The sequence below is a fragment of the Dicentrarchus labrax genome, unplaced genomic scaffold (genome assembly GCF_905237075.1).
Source record: "Dicentrarchus labrax unplaced genomic scaffold, dlabrax2021, whole genome shotgun sequence".
Taxonomy (NCBI): domain Eukaryota; kingdom Metazoa; phylum Chordata; class Actinopteri; family Moronidae; genus Dicentrarchus; species Dicentrarchus labrax.
In genome coordinates, this window is record NW_026136723.1 from 11,855,255 (window position 1) to 11,875,119 (window position 19,865).

Here is a 19,865-nt window from a genome sequence, read left to right on the forward strand (position 1 = left end):
GAACGGGCCTACTGGGCACAGGCTCAGGGGCCCAAGGGGTCAGAATGAACACAGACACAAAGTGACAACAAAGATACATAAAACAACTAAAAAGAGACGCAAAATATCTACACAGAAATACAAAAACAACTGCAACCAGTCTGGGTCAGCGCCTCTGTAGGAGAGGTGGGTATCAGTATTGGAATGTTTGATACAAGACAGGGTGACAATGATAACCACGTGATACAACCTCTTTGAAAAGCAGTTTAATTCAGTTTTTAAGTTGAACATTTCCCATAGATAAACTTGTGAGAAACAAAAGTCTGACCACGGCTCAAAACTGCCGACTGAACAACGGAGATGGTAAGAGATGGCAGTGATTTAAAACTCCATAGACTTTCAGATATAAAAAATGATTAAAAACAACAGATAGCAACCCCAAAATACAGTAAAAAGTAACAAAATGCTTTTCAGAATATTTTCTTTATCTTACTTTAAGTGATCGTGAGGGGCTTGGTGGCCATGCTCAGTGTGTTGCATTACAGTACCTGCGGTGAATGGGATGAATTATTGCTCATATTTTCTCAAACAAGAGCCTAGTGAAGCAGACAGATGGCTGTTACTGCTACTTTGGAATACAAAATGAGATGAGATGCTTTAAAATGGCTGTAGTTCCAAAAAGACCGGAGTTAAAATGACACAAAATGATCTTTAGCAACATAATTACAAAAGCCAATATGCTTTCTTGTGTAAATGCAATTTTCTTCTATAAATAATTTGTCTTTAGCTGAACACATTATTCCATTTTGAAAGCTTATAGAAAAATATCCCTTTGGCATTTTTCCGTTGCTGTATATCCACTGACAATGAAAAATAAGTGGCTGGCCATGTGTATGTCTTTTATCAGATCCATTGAAAAAGTAGAAAAAGCCACTATATATATATATAAATATAAATATATACATAACAGTCAATCCATCAAAGAGGGCAATGCGAGTTTTTGACTTTTGATCTGTTTCTACAGAAGTGAAATACATTTCTCAGGATATTCTCTTACAAGTCAAATCCAAATATGTATCACACCATAAGCACTGAGACAGAATATTAGAAATGCATGGGATGCGCTCTGAATGTGATTCTGTGTGAAAGAAGAAGAGATATGAGAGGTGGAAGCAAAGTGCTACAATAATTGTGTGTATTCTCTTCCTACAGATTTAAGCAAAGGAAATGAAAAAAAAAAAACGGAAGAGGCCAGAATTAATCAAGGAGAGAGAAAATACAGGTTGTGATTCTTGTCACCTCCCCTGGGTTGTTTGGAAATGTACAAAAGGAGTGAAACACAGGGGGAAATAAGCGGCAGTAATATAACAATGAATTGGCATTCATAAGGAAAAAAGAATGATGCAATAAAAATGTGCTGCTGGTGCGTCTTTGCAAGCCTCATTCTAGCGGGGCCCTTAGAAAGAAATTGTGGATTTTTGCTCACATCTACAGTAGAGATCTGTATGGGTAAATCTACACAATTCAACAACAAAAGAGCTCCTTTTTTGTGCTCTTTTCTTTTGTGGTCAGATTTAATAACTTTGGGTCATGGTCTTTGGCTTCATATCCTCTCTGTAGTCTCTTTGCTTCAGTCCCCTCTGCATCAATCACCTCTAGCCCTCTACCAGGGGCCCTTGATAGGTGGGCCCTTGGGGCTGTATTCTACTTGATGGCTCATACAGTCTGCAGGATTACACCGCCCATCATGTCCCTTTGAACCAGGCTGTCCAGGAGGGCCTGGGATCCCAGGAACACCCTGCTGGCCAACAGGACCTGGGGGTCCCATCTTACCATAGCCTTGGGGACCTGGGACACCTGGAAATAAAGGAAATGTAATGATTCTGGTATTATCACTGCCCTGGTGCTTAAAAAGATAAACCAACATATTTAAAGGTAAAAGTTAAAGGAATAGTTTAACATTTTGGTAATTACGGTTGTTTGTTTTCGTGCCAACAATTAGATAAGATTGATACCACTGTGATGCCTTTCTGTACATACATTAAATATGAAGCTACAGCCAGCAGCAGCTTGGCTTAGCTCACAGGTAGAAACAGCTAGCTTGGCTTCTCATAAAACCACAACACCACATATTGTTATGCTTTGGTTCTGTATGTAAACAAACAAGGCACAGTGTGTTATTATCGGTAGTCAGATGTTTTACTTTTGGAGCCAGGCTAGCTGCTACTCCCTGTCTTTGTGCTAAGCTACTCTAACAAGCTGCTGGCTGTAGCTTCATATTTACTGTACAGAGTGGCATCCATCCATATCTAACTCTTAGCAAAAAGCAAATAACAGTGTTTGTCCAACTATTCCTTTGAAGGTTTATTTTTGTGTCTGTATAATACGGCTTCTGTGAGTGAAGTGTTTCCACTGGATACTGCAGCAGGATGGAGGACACTGCAGAAGACATGTCCAGTACACACCAATAAGTAAATCACCTCTAACAGACGTAATACTACCGTAACACATTCTGAGGGGAACACGGTGAAAACATCAAACCAACATTAAAATCCTATTTCGATCACCGGGTGTGAGCACAACACAAAACTACTTGACAACCCAGAATAAATACAACTCCATGTAAAATGACTGCAGATGCTAATTTGCTAAATTAGCCAAAGCTATCTAAACTCCATGATGATTAAGGATTCTCAAATGTTGATTTGGGTGGTATGAATTAGCCTGATCATTTTAATTAAGACAATTTAAGAATGATGAAACATTACTTTCATCAAGCTGGTAATTTACAAATCAACAATAAATGCAAACATTTTAAGCAATTAGCATAATTTATGGAGAGTTAGCCAATTCTGCCAGATGGGTTTAGCATCAGGTGTAGCTTGGGTTTGTGCATAAAGCACTTTGAATGAAACAAGTGGAAGAGTTGTAGATTGAAGTGCGTCAACAAAATGTGACACTGTAACTGAAATTATAATTAGAATCTTTCAACATATAAACAAAAACTGTTTTTGTCAATTCACATGGAGAAATGTGGCAGAAGTTGCTAACTATTGCTAACTATGGCACTCGCTCATGGACCAGTCCGTGGACTAGTGGGGTACAGTACCTGGTGCTCCTGGAGGTCCTATATCTCCCATCTCTCCAACACCCTTATCTCCCTTTTCTCCAGATGGTCCTCGTGGTCCTACAGATAAAGAGTCACACATTTTGATCACATGACAGTTAGGAAGTGATAACGCACTATCATGGCTTGAAAGACGATTGCTCTAACTGAGGGGGCTCACCTGCAGGTCCTGGGCCTCCTGGTCGGCCTTGTCTTCCAATCTGTCCCGGCATTCCAGGTGCACCTGGGGCTCCGGGATTACCTGGCGTTCCGTCTTTCCCTGGGGGCCCGGGCCGACCTGGGGATGCCACCATCTCTACTGGCATCTGCATGCGAGACATGTAGTAGGCCATTCTCTCTGGGGAGAGAAAACATGCAATAACAAACAATGGTTCCACAACGGCGGGAAGAGCAGAGGTGTCCCAGAATCCCAGAGGAGAAATGGAATAATGCTTTAAATCAGAGATATGTATCTAAGGAGAAAATGTTGCTTTGGTCTAGAAACTACAGCGTTATTATAGTACACAGTAAACATTCACACAACAACGTGCATTTTGAGAGATTGGCACATGTCCTCACCGTCAAAGATCTTGATGACCTGCTGGCGGATGAAGTTCTTGACTTCATCATAGTTGACCACAGCCTGTTAAAGAATAGAGAAACAAAAAACCAAAGCATCAGAAAACAGTCAAGCTGAAATTCATTATTTAGATGAGCAGATGGAGCTTGTGAGAGCCTTTGGTCAAGATACTGTGTCATCACCTCTTCTCATAACCAAGCTGGGCATTGTATGATTTGGAGCTGATTAAAAGTTAAAGCAACAGCTACAGTGCTGAAAGTGTAATGAGACTACTCACATCATTTCCTGGTGACCCGGGTGTTCCAGGGAGCCCCTGGGGGCCCGCTGTGCCTGGGCTTCCCCTCTCCCCTCTGGGTCCAGCTGGGCCAATCATGGGCTGGGCATCCTTGGAGTGGTAACCTCCACCACCAGGGGGTCCAGGTCTACCTCTTTCCCCTGGAGAACCCCTCTGGCCCGGGGCCCCTGGCTCACCCTGGAGACAGAGGTAGTGAAAAACAATGTCAGTCATGTTATTTGCAGCTTAGAGAGTGGATCTAATCTGTTCATCCTTAAATCCAAGCAGACGTTTGGGTAATTAATTGGGTAATCTGTGTGTAATTATAAAGCTAAAGCCTGGAATATCTAATATGTTCAATCCATAAAAAAACCTTAGTGTAGAAACAAGCTAGCTGTCACTAGCTTTCCCATAGCTGATGTCCACCGCTATGCTATGCTACACTAAGATAAGCTAAGCTAAACTAAGCTAAGCTAAGCTAAGCTAACCATCTCCCGATGTAGCTTTATATTTAAAGGAGAGATATGAGAGTGGTATCAATCTTTTCATCTAACTCTCAGCCTCAAAACAAATGTTTAACTGTTGTGTTCTTCCTCCCAGAGCTTTTTCAGCCGTTATCTGTTTGCTGCTTTTGGAAAGCACGTGGAGATTGCTATCAGCCCCGTTTCAGAGAAGACGAATCAGCAGCAGCCTTTAAGACAGCGTCTGGCTACATCTATATCTCTTTCCCCACAACAGCGCTCACCATTCAGGTTGTTTAAATACACTCAAAAAACAGCCGGGCTGCATTAGCGACAGTGATTTATCGAGGACAAAGCAGCCCATAATGGACGTCTAATGTTTACACGTCACCGACAGACAAGCAGCTCTTGAAATAGAGAGGAGGGAGAAGAATAGAGGAGTCCATTCTTGTCTTTCTCCTCTGTTCTCCTCTTCTGTGCAGCTAAAACCCTGACAATGCCATCCTGTCAGCGTGACAAATAGCCTCATCTAGCATCTCCCCTCATGCTTAATAGCATTATCCCAGAGGCAGAGAATAACTTTATCACTGTATCCACCAACAGTACTGTAAGCCTGTGTCTAAGGAGAGGTCCAACAGGCTCTATATAGCTACAGAGAGCTAGCATGCTGCCGGCTGGAAAGGGGTGAAGTGAGGTGAGGGAGGATGGAGGGTGTCGGTGGGTCAGTCATAGAGTTAGTGAACTGATGACTGTGTTAAGTGCGGGTGCTGAGAGGGCAGAAATGAAGAGAGTAAGCGTGTTCAGCACCACAGTGCGCTGGGCCTAAGTCTCCGTGAGCCAAACGGAACAGAAAAGGGTGCATCTCGCGGAATTTGGACAATCTGCCGAGGTAATGGATGATTGATGCTCAGCTTGACAACACACACTCACACAATGTACTGTACCACCCTGAGTCGACTCTTACCTTTTGACCTTGCTGGCCGCCATCCCCTGGTAGGCCTGCCACACCCTGTCAAAACAAAGAAGGAAATATCCATCAAAGGAATGGAATATACACATCACCACATCCATCTCTCTCCATTATACTTTAATGGGGACAAACACCACACCCAGACATTACTCACATCTTTACCAGGAGAACCGTCAGTGCCTGGCTCTCCCTAAAAGTCAAAGCAGAAAAAAAAAAGGTTAAGTGACATATATTGGCAAGGTAGCAGCTTGAACGATGTTTGATTCAATTGACTCGGTTTCGGGGGACAAATTTGGAAGTGGAAATAAGCTGAGAAGGCACTAACCATGGGCCCTGGGTGGCCGGGTGGTCCTGGCGTTCCACCCATCCCTGGAAGACCCCTCTCACCAGCTTGGCCCTTATCTCCTTTTATACCCTACAGAGGGATGAAGGAGAGTTCAGATACACTTTTATTGTCTGCATTTTCTCTCTCCCTCACACACACGGACACAAATGATATATTGTTCATGATGCATAATTGAAATTTTTTAAGTCTTCTAAAGGTTGAAATTCTTTAAATTAAGATACCACATCCTTATCTCTGGTCATCTGTTTATTTTTCTCAGTATATGTATCTTCTATAATTCTCTAATATATAACTACTATAATCATAATTAATGTTGCTGTGGTCAGTGTTCATTATTCTGCTGTATTCTACTCTGATCTCCAATGAATATTTTTCAACTGAAACAAAGATTCAGCTATTTTAAAGGTCCTGTATGTAGAATTTATTGGCATCTAGTGTTGTAGTTGCAGATTGAAACTTTAATTCACCTTTAATGTTATCATCCATTTCTTGTTTATTATAAGTATAATGCTTCATAGCATTTATCTTACCACTCCTGATGGACCAGGGGGTCCTGGTGGTCCAGATGGACCTGTAGAACCCTATTGGGGAATGTAAACACACATTTTTCAGGTTTATCATAACATACTACACACTAACATATCAACAGACCATACATGTGGGAAGTTAAAATGGCAGTGAGCTTACAAGATGGCCGGGGGGTCCAGGTCGTCCCTGAGCTCCTGGGGTACCGGGATCGCCCTGGAAAGGTCACAAAGTGAGCTTTAGAGATCTCAAGGGTCACACTGACAATTATATATTATATACTCTTGCTTTGGGCTTTCATGCACAGATTATGAATATGCTCTTTAATCTTTATCCAAATCCACTTGGGGTTAAAGAAAAATACCTCATGCCCGGGTCTGCCTGGTGGTCCAGCTGGACCTGAAGGTCCAGCTTCACCCTGAAGAGATAAGAGAAGTAATGAAAAGGTAATAAGTAGTAATAAGTGCAATGCATTACTCTTATAGAAGTGGAAAATCAAAACAATGAGCTAGCAAAATAATATGTATATATATAATTTTGAGTTTGATTAAACAACTTGGCCTAATGCACAAGCAACAGTAAGCAGACAAACAGACAGAGATAGTGGGATGGTAAAGCAATGAGTTGTTGGCTAACCTTCTGTCCAGGGAAGCCAACATGGCCTGTTTTCCCTTTGAATCCCTGAGGAGACACATCAAAGAGAAAGAGATTGGTACAGTATCAAAATTCACAAAGTCAAGGCTGCCAAAGAACAGGCAGACGTGTCTTTGAAAACCTGAACACCTGCTCTTGGGTAGAACACAAACTGAGAGACAGAGAATGAGTGAGAGAAATAAAAAAGAAAGAGGGGCAGCTATTCGTTTCTACTCTGAAGCTGACTACAGTGTGTGAATATCACTATCTCTTCTGTGTCGATGTACAAGACAGAGAGTTAGAAAGATCTTAGAAGAAGATAGGGAGCTTAGAAGATTCAAATGGGGTCACATCACCAGTGATATCTACAATATTAACTCAGACTCAGTAATGTCTGCACATACTAATGGATATATATACAGTATATTTCTACACATAGGCATTAAAGAGTAACTAAACCTCTAAACCACGTTTTCAGCTCAAAACCAATATATAATATTAGTGTTTTTGATCGATTTAGGTACAAATCTTGAGATTTTGGTATTTGTATTCTACATAATGTGCTATAAATATGCATAGCGACCTCCCTCTATTGGTTATTGCAATAGAATTTCGCTATTGGCTGAGGGTTAGTGGAAGGTGATGTATATGGTGCCCGCTTTTGTCACCAACTGACTCTGACAGCAGCTGCTCATAGCTGGTTAGCTGATTTCCTACTACATAGAGCGGAAAGTCTGTCTGTCGCTCTGGTCGGTGTGTCCTCCCGCGCCTCCTGTAGCCACGAGGCCACAGCCCCTATATGATTCTCCTGTGCCGTCCTCTGGGAGGGAGCTAGCAATTTATCGCTTTAGTTACACTTTAAGTTTAAATGCAAGTCACAATCTCAAGAGAAAAAAATATTCACCCATTGTTGTGAATCCATCTCTCCATAAAGAGCTTTAGACAGGCTTTCAATAAAAAAGGTTTAGTCATGCAGGCTGATTTGCATACTAGTTTGCTGTTTGTGAAACTGAAGGTGAGCCATGGCGACGCACTTCTGTATAAAAAGACTGCTAGACTGCTACTGTACTAAACAAGCTACTGTATCTGAAAAATAACGAGGGCATTGCTGATATGAATGTTTGGAGGAACACAACATTTATATTTATCCCTAAATGATTCCATGTTTTAACAAGACTACGAATCTACAGCCATGCTACAGTAGCTGCTCTGTGAAGAAATGCTACGACATCTCGGTTTAAAATGTCAAAATGCTTACATTTGCTAATTAGCACCAGTACAGCTGAGGATGATGGAAATGTCATTACTTTGCAGATTGGTCATAAACTAAAGAGCTGGAGAAATTAAAAATCTGATGATGGCGCTAGATGAAAAGTTAAGGGATCAGTAAGTTATTACAATTAATCCTGAGGGGAACACGGATGTCTGTACCAGATTTCATGGCAAAAGAAAATTTAGTCAAAACCACAAATGTCAACCTCATGGTGGTGCTAGAGGAAAAGTCAGAGGATCACCGAAGTCATTAGGATTCATCCTCCGGGCTCAATTAATGTCTGTACAAAAAATTATGCCAATCCATCCATTTGATGTTGAGATATTTGACTGGATAGTGAAAGTTTTGACCTGCTGATGGCACTACAAGAAAAGTCAAGGGATCACAAAAGTGATTACAATTCATCCCCTAGGGAAGATACATCTTCCTGCAATAAAGTCTGTACAAAAACTTAATGGCAATCCGACCAGTTGTTGTTGAGATATTTCAGTCTGGAGAAAAGTGGGTGATCAAGAATAAATATTAGATCTTGTAAAAAAAAAATGCATTATTTTGATTTGTTTAGTATTTCGTGTTCAGGATATAGATAGTATACCCCTTATGCCTATTTCATGTTGTTTTCTGAGCAAGATAGATGGAGAATCACGTCAGGTCATAGATGTTAGAGGTGATACTCACTGGGATTCCTCGTGGTCCTGCTGGGCCTGGAGGGCCTGCTTCTCCCTGATAAGAAAAAAATAGCGAGTGCCAAAGGTCAACTATATTATGCATGTATTAACTATACTTTCTATAGCAACCAGTGTGTGTGTGTGTGTGTGTGTGTGTGTTTGCATATCCTGCATGTGTGTGGGCATACCAACCCATGTGATGCATGCGTGTAACTCACCCGCAGCCCTGGTTTGCCATCTTTTCCATCCAGTCCCTCAATACCAGGGGGGCCCTTTCATTGCAAACACAGAGAGTGTGATACAGCATACATTTCATAGGTGTGTTGGAATGGGTCACACAGATAATACGCAGAAATATAATGTTCATATACCATCAGCCCTGGGGAGCCTGATGAGCCCGGGGGTCCAGTTGGTCCTTGAGAGCCTTGAGTGCCATCATTGCCCTTGAAAGTAGGGATTTTTAGTACAATAAATCATCATTTGGGTTGCAAATCAGAAAGGGCTTAACGTCTGATTTGTACTCACCCTTTCACCTTTGAGTCCAGGGAGCCCGTCCCTTCCACTTTTGCCAGCAACACCTGGAGGACCCTAAAACAATAAACACGATAATATTGTAAATCTCCACAGCTATTCCAAAGGCATGCATCTGTCATAGAGGAATTAAAGCTGTTACATACTGGTGGTCCTGGGAAACCCGGCTGTCCTTGGAAACCCTTGAAATACAAAGAAGTAGCACATGAATATGTTTGTTTCTAATAGTCACATTTTTTTCTATTAGGTGTTATACATACTTGATCCCCTTTGGCACCAACAGCCCCTGCTGGTCCTGTGTCTCCTTTAATGCCCTGCAGGTGCAGAATGACTTGCATTATTCTTAGTTATTTAAGTTTGCAATGATAAATGAGGAGCCGAATATTGCTTATAGAGAAAAATTCATGATAAAATACTGACCGGTGAGCCTGCCAGACCTTGGTACCCAGGGTTACCAGGAGGACCCTGGAGAAGGGCAGGAAATGTTAGTCAGTAATATACAAGTCTAGCTGCAGATGCATTGTGTGTTACATAACAGTAATGGTGTAATGGCTTACTGATTCTCCTTTTTGACCACCGCTTCCTGGGCTCCCACGCTCGCCTTTCAGTCCCTGAAAAATACATGGAGACAGTTAATCACTGTCAGTTCACATATCAGTGTAGCCACCTGTCCGTCTATTAAACCTGTCAGCCCCATAGTTCCTTCATAATGAGGCAGTGAGAGTAACTTACAGGCAGTCCAGGCGGTCCCATGAGTCCTGGATACCCGTTCGTCCCCGTAGGGCCCTGAGGTAACGATCATACAATCAATCAAACAAGGAAAGTTGGTTATTTTAATACATGATATAATTCCAGGCAATTTGATTGGCAGATACTTTACCTGTTCGCCCTTGATTCCTGGGAGGCCAGGTGGCCCTCGCTCACCCTGCTGACCCTGAGGACGATGGGAGCGAGGAATGATTAGAAAATGAAAAAAGGATGTGATATGTATGTCAGAGAGAGAGGCTCCCCTGGTGGAAATGAGCCAAGGACAAGGCAAGTCAATATCAAAGAGGGGAAACAGCTAACTGGTTGTACCATCTCCCATTGGGACTGCCTACATTTGATTTTGTGCTCTCCTCTACACCTCTATGAGGCATCAGGAGGGTAATTCAGATCTGTGATGGTGATATCCGGGGCTTGAACATTGCCTGCTTGGTCTCTGCCTCCCTTATTGTGCTGCAGATGCGGGTGCACTTTTAACCAAAGCTGCTCATATCGTCATTTAGTAATTTATCTCTTAAAGACCCTGCTCTTTCATCACACCAAAAGTAAAACAAAGAAACTGAGCAGATAATGTGTTACTAAGCAACAAAATATCTCTATATTAATAATATGGGATCGCCCTTACAGACTTATTCCACGATATATTGAAAACTTATATTTCACAGTCTGTTAGTTGAATATTGAACAGTGTTTTGGCAAAAATATTAATATGCATACGCAAGTGTGATCTGTTGCCTAGCAACAGCTGCTGTAAGCGGAAGACAGATGACTGCTGGAAGAAAAGAAAGAGAGAAGTTTAAAAAAAAAATGAGAATGTCAGTGCAAGCTGGGCGCTTTTATAAGTTGAGACTCGCATTATTTTGAAACGGTGGCAACTGAGTGTGATAATTAGCTATAAAGCTGTTTAGTCATGTGATTTGTCCCTTTGGAATAAATACATAAAAGTAAACTTCAAGAAATGCTAAGAATATCAGTGTGAGTTTTAGTAGTATGACTGGTTATTAGAATGATTACTGAGGGTTGTAATTTAGAGAAACTAATGACTAATTGATCATACAGAGGAGAAACTAATTAGTAGCTGATCATTTTGAGTAACTTCCTCACCACTGAATATGAGTAATATATTTAGCGCCCGGGTCACACTTCTCTCCCTCACAAACAGTCCAGACAGACACACCACCGCACAGCAGAAGCTAACACCTGCTATAAAGTGCTACTACACCCCAAATGGATTCCACACAGCGCTCATGCAGCTCACCCATTTAGTATCTCTATTCTCCTAAAACAATAAATCTGTATGAGGAGGAAGTGGGGGGAGGGCAGCTCCCTCAGCACAACAGCCCCACTCTCCATCACTTAGACTGGGGAATAATTGAACAACTGGAGAAAGAGACAACCAAAGTGTTTCTTCATCTGAAATAACTTTCATCAAAGAGCCACAGAGAGAGGCAGGGAGCCACTGAGATGGTAAAGACAGTATAATCAAGGGCCGCTTGATTTAACAGTGAGATTCTCTGTTTGAAAAACCAAAAAGGCAGAAAAGAGTACATTAGACATTAAAATGAAAATACTGTACTTAATTCAATTCTGAGGTACTTTACTATTTCTATTTAAAGCTTCTTTATACTTCTACTTCGTATAAATATTATACTTTTTACTCCACTGCATTTATTTGACAGCTATAGTTGCTAGTTACTGAGATTAAGATTTTCCATTATAAATAACGATCTTCTAAGATACTACACATTGTTAGACAATAAACCGGTGTTTTTTTGTCATAGTTGTTATCAAAAGTGTGATTTCTCCACTAGATTTATTTAGATAATAGGAGAGGAGAGACATGAAAATGAAGTTGGTAGTGTGAATAAAACTTACAGGTAAACCAGATGAGCCCTGAGGACCTGGGAAACCAGGAGGTCCCTGTGGACAGAAAACAGTGAAGGGAACACTTTAAAACACCTGAGACAAGATTACCTTAGAGATGAAAATAAAATCAACATTTCAACTTGTTTGTGAATTGCATGGCAAAGAGAGCTAGTGTGTGTTTCAGTAAATCAGTTTAAAAGGATAGTGTGATGGACCACAGTGTGCAACATTTTCACTCAAACCAGTAGGGGGTGCTGTGAAATCATGGATAGTGTCAAACACAAGCTCCTCTCATGTCACTTAAAATCTGAAGCTTTGAGACAAAAACCTCTAAAATAATAATACTAGTTAAAAATAAATTGATTTTTTTCTCTCACAGATGTACTGAAAAACTATTGTAAGGCAGTGATTAGAATGCACTTTATAGTTTTCAAATATTTTTGCAGGTTTGTAGTGAGTGGTAAATTGGAAAAATACTGGATAACTTTTAAAAAATCTGCATATGGGTACCGTAAGCACATCCACACAGTAGATTTCAAAATAAGCGTAAACCTTTACAGCTTTCTAGTCTTGTCGCTGACAAGAAAATATGCGTCAGGTTTATCTAGTATAAATAAGCTTCATGGGAGATTGGTCTGCAATGAGACGAGGGAGATATGTTGCTGAATCCATAGGTTTGACAAAGCCTCACCATGTTTCCTGGAATTCCAGCTGAGCCTCTCTCTCCTGGTATACCCTGTGGTAAAGATAAAGAAAGAAAGGTGATCCTAAACTCTGCAAACTCATGTGGAAAAATGCATACACCAACATTATACCAGTATGTATATGAGAACACAGACTCACTGGCTCTCCTCTTATTCCTGGTGATCCAGGTGTTCCTGGAATTCCAGGTGTTCCTGTGCAGGGTCGATCATCCTATGAGGCAAAGACATATAATACTAGGAAATGTGCACATTGTCTCTGTGAATGTGTGCATGTGTGCATGTGTTTGTGTCCATGTCCTTAGAATATGACAATAATCTCAACTGACCACTGCTTGTGTCGCCTGCGCTCCTTGCAGTCTCTCCAAACACTGGAAGCAGACAAGAGAACAAGTTATTACAGTAATGCCTTACTGTTGGTTATATCATGTCAGGCTGATAGCTTCTCACATCAAGCCATGCAAACTTGAATACAATGCATTATTATAGTGTTTGTTGTGTATTATTATAGTATAATAATACACAACAAACACAATGTGCTGTTGTTGACATTTCGTGTGACCCTGGAAATGGAGAATCATAAAGTGAAGCTGAAAATCCCAGTCCCTCAAAGTCTCACCCTGTCACAGCTGTCCAAGGGTGTTACACCAGGCTTGCCCTCATCTCCTTTTTCTCCTTTGGCACCAGACATGCCTGGCACCCCTGGCAACCCTTGGGAGCAGCCCTCACCACAGCCCTCCTATGTTATACAACACACACATAGAAACACACATACAGTACATATATATATATATATATATATACACACACACACACAAACACACTGATCAACAGTTTTCATGACAAAAACTGGCAAAGGAAAAAGAAAAGAAAGTAACTGAGAACAATAAAACCCCATTCCCCAAAATGCATTTCTACTTACATCACCATCTCCAGCAGAGTCTTGAGGCAGATGGTGTGGTCCTACAATGGGGTTCTACAGAGGGGGCACGGAAACAGAAATTAAATTAATATTAATTTAGGAACTTTATGGCATCAATGATTTTCATTAAGGGAAACGCAACGCTCTTCTCCAAATACAGCATTGCAATGAAGTACGGTTTCTCCGAAGACTTCGCAATTGCACAACATCACACACTAATAAGTTCACATATTCAATCAAACTAAATGAAGGGCCTACGCCTCTTCCCACATGAATGTAACTTATTGTATAATAGTCATTAATCCTGGGATGGATTTTGAGTTTCATACATGTTTATGACTCAACATAATGAAGACACTTCCTTGCTTCCAGTTGAAAGTTATATTTTGTTTCTAGCCAAGCTTAAGCATTTACATGGACGAAGTGGCAAAATTAGGTAAATTCAAAGATGTCCATATGGATACACAACTTTTAGATGTTGATGGACACTATTCTTCCTCCATGCAACATACAGATGCATTGAGGGTGAAATGGGGGACCTACTCATAGCTGAAAAAACTGAAAACTAATTCAGAACATCTCTCTTTGGTATATTTCTATGGTATAATTTGGTATAATCAATAGTTTAATTGATTAAGTTTTTTACATTTCTTGAATAAAAACTAAAATAGCATACTGTACAAGTTAGCACAGTGTCAATTCAATTCAGTTTTATTCGTATAGCACCAATTCATAACAAAAGTTATCTCAGGACACATTTCAAATAGAGCAGGTCTAGACCGTACTCCTTATAAAATTCATCATCAGTATAGCCTAGTAAGAGGCTTTTCTCACAGCAGACATTTCCAAGGAACTGACACGTTTAAATGGAATGCAGCCATAATCAAAGCTATTAGTTACGCCTGTGTTTGACAAGTCAAAACATTGCAATGCGAAAGGTTTATTGCTCTGTAAAATACTAACACTGTCTACACACACTCATTTTCCAATACCAACTCCTTATCTACAAATTGACCCTCATCTCATTAACTTATTTCATGTTACTTTTTTGTCATTTCATTAAATGGTAACATGTAAAGCTGTAGTCTTTTTTGCTCTTTTATACAATGGCACGCAATATTTGTTTTGCTGAGTCTGTCGGACAGACAATCACACTTCACTTTATCACCAAAAGCTGCAACAAAAACTGGTACAAACTGTCACAACCTTTCCAAGCAATATGTCTGTATAGGACCATCTCAGTCTCTGTCAAATAAATTACTGAGGTGGCAGATTTAGACATTTTACCCATCATGCAAGAGGCCTATTTACAGTTACAAATAATTAAATCGTTCATTACATAACCTTGGTCTGTATTTTTCATAATAATGCTACAATTTTATAACATAATTTCTGTAAAAATCCAACTTAATTGACACATTAAAATACAGCAGTCTAAGCTTATTACACCCTCACTGCACCACATATAACCCTGTGTTTATTGCCATAATAAGCTCTACAGTACAGAAGATAAACACCAGAACGACAACAAAACCTCAGTACCCATTTCAATAAATGGCTAAGAAACGTCAAGAGCTCCAGTCAGCCCCAGAAAAGTTTACAATTCAAAGAGCTGAACAGACACATAACGCATAATGTGCATACAGTACATATATGTACAAACAAACCTACTGGATATGTGCAAGAACATATCAAAAGAGAGAGCGAGAGAGACAAATGCCACATTGGAGTTAAGCTGTCTATTTATAGCTAGTTTTCGAATAAAACTGCTCACTCTACAAGCCCGATCACATTTACTGTGAAAAGGCGGTCTGCTCCCTGTCAAGGCAGTGGGACCCTTTCCACTGAGAGAGTCTGTCAATAGCACCTGGCCTGGTTTCAAAGTCATTACAAACCCATTTGATATTGTTCAAACTGGAGCCATCAGCTAGAAAGGCTATTTTATGCTGCACGCCATTGGCTGTTACTGGCCTTGCTCAAAAGAAGGTTCTCCATAATTATATGTCACTGTGCAATGTTCACTTCTCACTCTTAAGGGATCTGCAAATTGTTAACTTTGTGATTTCTCTCAGCAATATTCTGTTGTGTTTCAAAGACAAAGCTGTTTTTGAGGGTCTTGAGAGCTGCGCTTTGAGTGACATAATACCTGCAGAACCGAAAAAGAGGCATTGATGGGCTCATTTACCAACACTGCAGCCAGACTAAGACTGGAAATGTGTGGGAACGTGAGTGTATAGAGGGCAGAGGGTGCCAACTTTTCCACTGTAGTCAAACTTCTGCAATCTCTTCCTTTTACCCTTGATCCATGGATGCATTAAAATAACACTTAGTAGTCATTGTAAGAATACAGCTGTTACTTAATATGCACTCAATCAACACCTTTCTGCAGAGAGTTTTTATAAGATCAGTCACAAATCTTTTTCAGAGTGCTTTTTTCCACAACCTCCTTTTCCTCCATTCAACTGCTGCTTTAATTCCTGTGTTGAAGGTGAAGTTCCCCTTGAGTGCTGGCTGAAGATCAGCATTGATGTTCCCTTAATTAAATTAAGCCATCGGCAGGCTTGTGAGCAACAACTATGACACCATATAAAAAAAGAATCCAAGGATAAGTTCACAACATTTCACCTCATTTCTCCACTTTACACTTACCGTAAGTGAACTAGCTTTGTCCACAAGAACACGTAAGACCTGAGGTTACATACAGACCTGAGGCCAGATGCACAACAAGCTAAAACTCAAGTTTTTTTTGCAAAATTCCTGCATGTGTTTGAAGTAATGCATCTCAGTCGTGATGAATATGCAGCGATATGCACAAGCCTTATGTCCAGTCCTACAGTTATCCATAAATAGATACCAATATACCCGCAGCCCTTTTTTAATATTGTGTGACATAAACCAAACTGTGCTTGTTCTGGCATCAGCAGCATCTTTTAACAGCAGGACTTGTGCTCAAAATTTCTGATATACCTGGGGTAACTTTGTATTACAGTTTGTAATGTACAATATTAGATTTTAACACAGAACACAACTTTAATAAAGGCAACTGTGTTTAGATTTATAGAGTCAAATTTTGTTACAAATACCCTTGGTATTAATTTGTTCCTATACATGAACTCGAAAAACTAAGTTTATAAAACACATGTAGTTTTTATAAATACCAGTTCCTGACACATGCATTTGTTTTGTAGTTTTGCATCATTTATACATAAATCGCCCAGATCTTCACTCAGTAGATAAGAGCCGCCGCTCCTCCTTTACTCTCTCTAATTTTACTTACGATGTATGCAGGCAAACCCGGGTTCCCCGGTATCCCGTCGTTTCCAGGGATACCCTGAAAGAAGGAACTGAGGTTGAACTGGTTTGTTGCCAGTCAAGGGATAGCCACTCCCATCTCCACCAGTCAAAGGTCAAAATTATCAAACCTCTTCCTTCTTCTGCCATGTCTCATGAACTTTAAAAATCTCAAAAGCCAACTGAATTTAGACAAATTCTATTCTGTTAAGTACTATTTCAAGTTCAGCATTACAAATGCACCTTTGTCAAAGACATGGCCTCTTCCATCCAGTTACCATCACCACTTCTAATGTCTTTCTCACACCTATGACTCTTGCAACACAGATCGCAGTCACAATTTATTTGAAGGTCTGCTCGAATTTCAAACTTTAGAAATGTATCAAACTGGTACATTCAATTAGCCTTGCAATATATTTTAAATTGATATTTTAAACAGGACCTTCAAATAACTGTTCATGTCTTGACAGACATTCCCAAAGCTTGCTCAGTTGCTTCCCACATGGATTAAAGCTTGAAGCACCCGACGGGTTAGTGCATTTATGACTGGATCCTAATTTTCTAAGCCTATTTTAAACTAAACTAATGCACAAATTCAGAATAAAACGTCGCTCCATTTACTACATGCATATTATGAACTTTATTTACCCAGGAAGTTGCAAAGCATATCAAAGCATTGCCTTTATGAAGTACCTCAAATGCCCAAGCTGAAAGCCTACATCATAAGTAGCTTGTAGTTCAATCCAGGCTGATCAGCTCCAGCTTCTAAATTGAACTGAAGAGAGACCCCCTTCACCACCCAACTGCCTCTTTCTCTTACCTGTGGTCCTTGGATTCCAATAACACCCTGAGGCCCAGGTGGGCCAGGGGGCCCAGGAGGTCCTGGTGGGCCCTATAACACACACAGACATGGCCACAGATGACAGCACACATTCATAGTCAAACACAATTGAAGAATTCAGTGATTTTCCAGAGAAACTTTGCAAGGTAACAACAGAGAGCATGCGAACAAAGCCCAAGTTATCAGTCGGGGCTGCTGAGTGACAGATCAGACCTGAGGCCCGGGCTGCCATGTGTTTATTGGAGTTCCTGGAGCTCCCTGGAAGGCAAAAGTAGTCAAAATCAGAGCAGCACCACTGCTTGCACCAACAGAATATAATAAGAGTGCACAATGTGAAGTTAAGAATAATAATAACAAATTTGGGAAATAACTTAGCATAAACGTTTTTCTCAATATGTCCCCTGTGGAGTCATAATAAAATCCTGTGTGTGTGTGTTTGTGTGTTTAAAAGGTCAGTGTGTATTCAGGCTCCTATTATGGGGCAACAATTCTCTAGATTAAACTAGTTGTATGCCTACAAGTGTTTATTTAAGTGTGTGTGTGTGTGTGTGTGTGTGTGTGTGTGTGTGTGTGTGTGTGTGTGTGTGCATGTGTGTACTCACAGGTCCGCCTATGCCATTGTGCACTGGGATTATGCAGTTGCACTCTCCAGGTACACCCTAAAATATACATGAAAAAAAGACCCATAAAAAAGCTAAAGTGAAAGTCTTTGCACAATTTTAAGCACAGACTGCAAAACCTGAGTCCTCATTCAACATTAAAACTACTCTACTTACTGTAAGAAAGTCAAAACTCTTTGAGCATCCAGGACTATTTTGTGCAGTTTTGCTAAATCTTGAAATCTTGTGCATCACAAAGACACTCAGAGAACTGCAGGAGATGAAATGCTATGAAAGTTTTTATACCACTTTGTGAACTTAAAGCGTTGCATGACATGGATTTGTTCACAAAATCTTAATGTAGTGCGAGGATACAATGAATGTATCAGGTGCAATGATGTAAAGAAAGATGTAATTCACCTAACATCTGTAATAGGAGGAGCCTGCATGATATCCCCAATTACACACATGCTCTTTCCTCTAACATCCAAGTCAGGTTTTCACAATATATATGAGCTCTCCGGGATAGCTCCAGACTATGTATGAATACAATGAATAAAGATTCTGAATCCTCTGCAAAATGTTGCCTTTTTTGCTCATTCTCTCTTCGTTTTCTTGATTTTTTTCCCCCTTTAACAGTGGGATCCTGTCCCATATCTCACGCCCCTCCCGACCCTTGAGCGCTGCCTCCACCGCTTCTTCATCTCTCCCACCTTCTCAGTGACAGTCTGGACTGGTGGCTCTGATGAATGCGGTAATTAATAGTCCCACACACTCTCCCTCTTAAGGCCCCTGAAACTCCTCTTGTCTGCCAGCAACAGTACACTCGTCACCTCTGCTGTTACTCTATCTGTGCCTTGAGGCAGGTGTGTGCATGTGTGTGTCAGTGCACGTATGCTTGTGTGTGTGTCTGTGTGTGAAGCGAGGGGTGGGGAGGCTGTTGAACCATCTCTTGCGATTACCATCTGTTCCACCCCCTTATATTCAAACCCCTCCAGATCCCTTCATCCAAACAAAACGGTAGACTTACCTTGTCCCCCTTAGCTCCATCAAGTCCCTGCAAGAGAAGGAGACAGCACAAATGCACACAAAGACAAAGACACACACACACACACACACACACACACACACACACACACTTAGTTACTCTTGCTTTGTTGTTCCAGAAGAAAGCTCACGGGGCAGTGAGCTGAGCGTAGATCAGGGGACAGAGGATGAGATGGGAGCAGACATTGCCTCTGTTATGGATCGAGGCAGACATCCTTGGTTACAAATGATGCCTAAATCAAGGACAATTCCCAAAGAAGCTCAAAGAAAATTAAAAGTCTGAACAGACATTAACACAGAGGCAACAACTCAAGTTTGCGACTGAAATTTCTTTCGCATCTCTTCAAAATGTTGATGCATATGTACAAAAACATGCAAATGGAACACCAACTTAAAATAAAGCAACAGGACAACTCACAGGTCTGCCATCGGCTCCTGGCAATCCTTGAGAGCCGGTGGCTCCATCTCTACCCTGTGGGTGAAAAAG

General features: G+C 40.8%; 1 protein-coding gene across 5 annotated transcripts in view; it reads right to left on the bottom strand.

Moving 5' to 3' along the window:
* Positions 1-230: 230 nt before the first annotated feature.
* Positions 231-19,865, bottom strand: part of col16a1 (collagen, type XVI, alpha 1) — a 65,242-nt gene continuing 45,607 nt past the window's right edge. For 4 of the 5 annotated variants that reach the window (XM_051390094.1, XM_051390097.1, XM_051390095.1 and 1 more), the window contains 34 exons: positions 19,797-19,850; positions 19,362-19,388; positions 18,335-18,391; positions 17,946-17,990; positions 17,712-17,783; positions 16,878-16,931; positions 13,601-13,654; positions 13,298-13,417; positions 13,008-13,049; positions 12,821-12,892; positions 12,669-12,713; positions 11,987-12,031; positions 10,227-10,280; positions 10,079-10,132; positions 9,904-9,957; positions 9,767-9,811; positions 9,607-9,660; positions 9,493-9,528; positions 9,341-9,403; positions 9,187-9,258; positions 9,034-9,087; positions 8,826-8,870; positions 6,878-6,922; positions 6,606-6,659; positions 6,404-6,457; positions 6,247-6,297; positions 5,696-5,785; positions 5,525-5,560; positions 5,365-5,409; positions 3,943-4,137; positions 3,665-3,728; positions 3,267-3,443; positions 3,089-3,166; positions 231-1,836 (listed from right to left, as the gene is read on the bottom strand). In XM_051390094.1, the coding sequence (XP_051246054.1) occupies positions 1,643-1,836; positions 3,089-3,166; positions 3,267-3,443; positions 3,665-3,728; positions 3,943-4,137; positions 5,365-5,409; positions 5,525-5,560; positions 5,696-5,785; positions 6,247-6,297; positions 6,404-6,457; positions 6,606-6,659; positions 6,878-6,922; positions 8,826-8,870; positions 9,034-9,087; positions 9,187-9,258; positions 9,341-9,403; positions 9,493-9,528; positions 9,607-9,660; positions 9,767-9,811; positions 9,904-9,957; positions 10,079-10,132; positions 10,227-10,280; positions 11,987-12,031; positions 12,669-12,713; positions 12,821-12,892; positions 13,008-13,049; positions 13,298-13,417; positions 13,601-13,654; positions 16,878-16,931; positions 17,712-17,783; positions 17,946-17,990; positions 18,335-18,391; positions 19,362-19,388; positions 19,797-19,850 (2,301 nt within the window). In that variant the 3' untranslated portion in view covers positions 231-1,642. The remainder of the gene's footprint in view (positions 1,837-3,088; positions 3,167-3,266; positions 3,444-3,664; positions 3,729-3,942; positions 4,138-5,364; positions 5,410-5,524; positions 5,561-5,695; positions 5,786-6,246; positions 6,298-6,403; positions 6,458-6,605; positions 6,660-6,877; positions 6,923-8,825; positions 8,871-9,033; positions 9,088-9,186; positions 9,259-9,340; positions 9,404-9,492; positions 9,529-9,606; positions 9,661-9,766; positions 9,812-9,903; positions 9,958-10,078; positions 10,133-10,226; positions 10,281-11,986; positions 12,032-12,668; positions 12,714-12,820; positions 12,893-13,007; positions 13,050-13,297; positions 13,418-13,600; positions 13,655-16,877; positions 16,932-17,711; positions 17,784-17,945; positions 17,991-18,334; positions 18,392-19,361; positions 19,389-19,796; positions 19,851-19,865) is intronic. The other variant, XM_051390096.1, reaches the window with a different exon arrangement.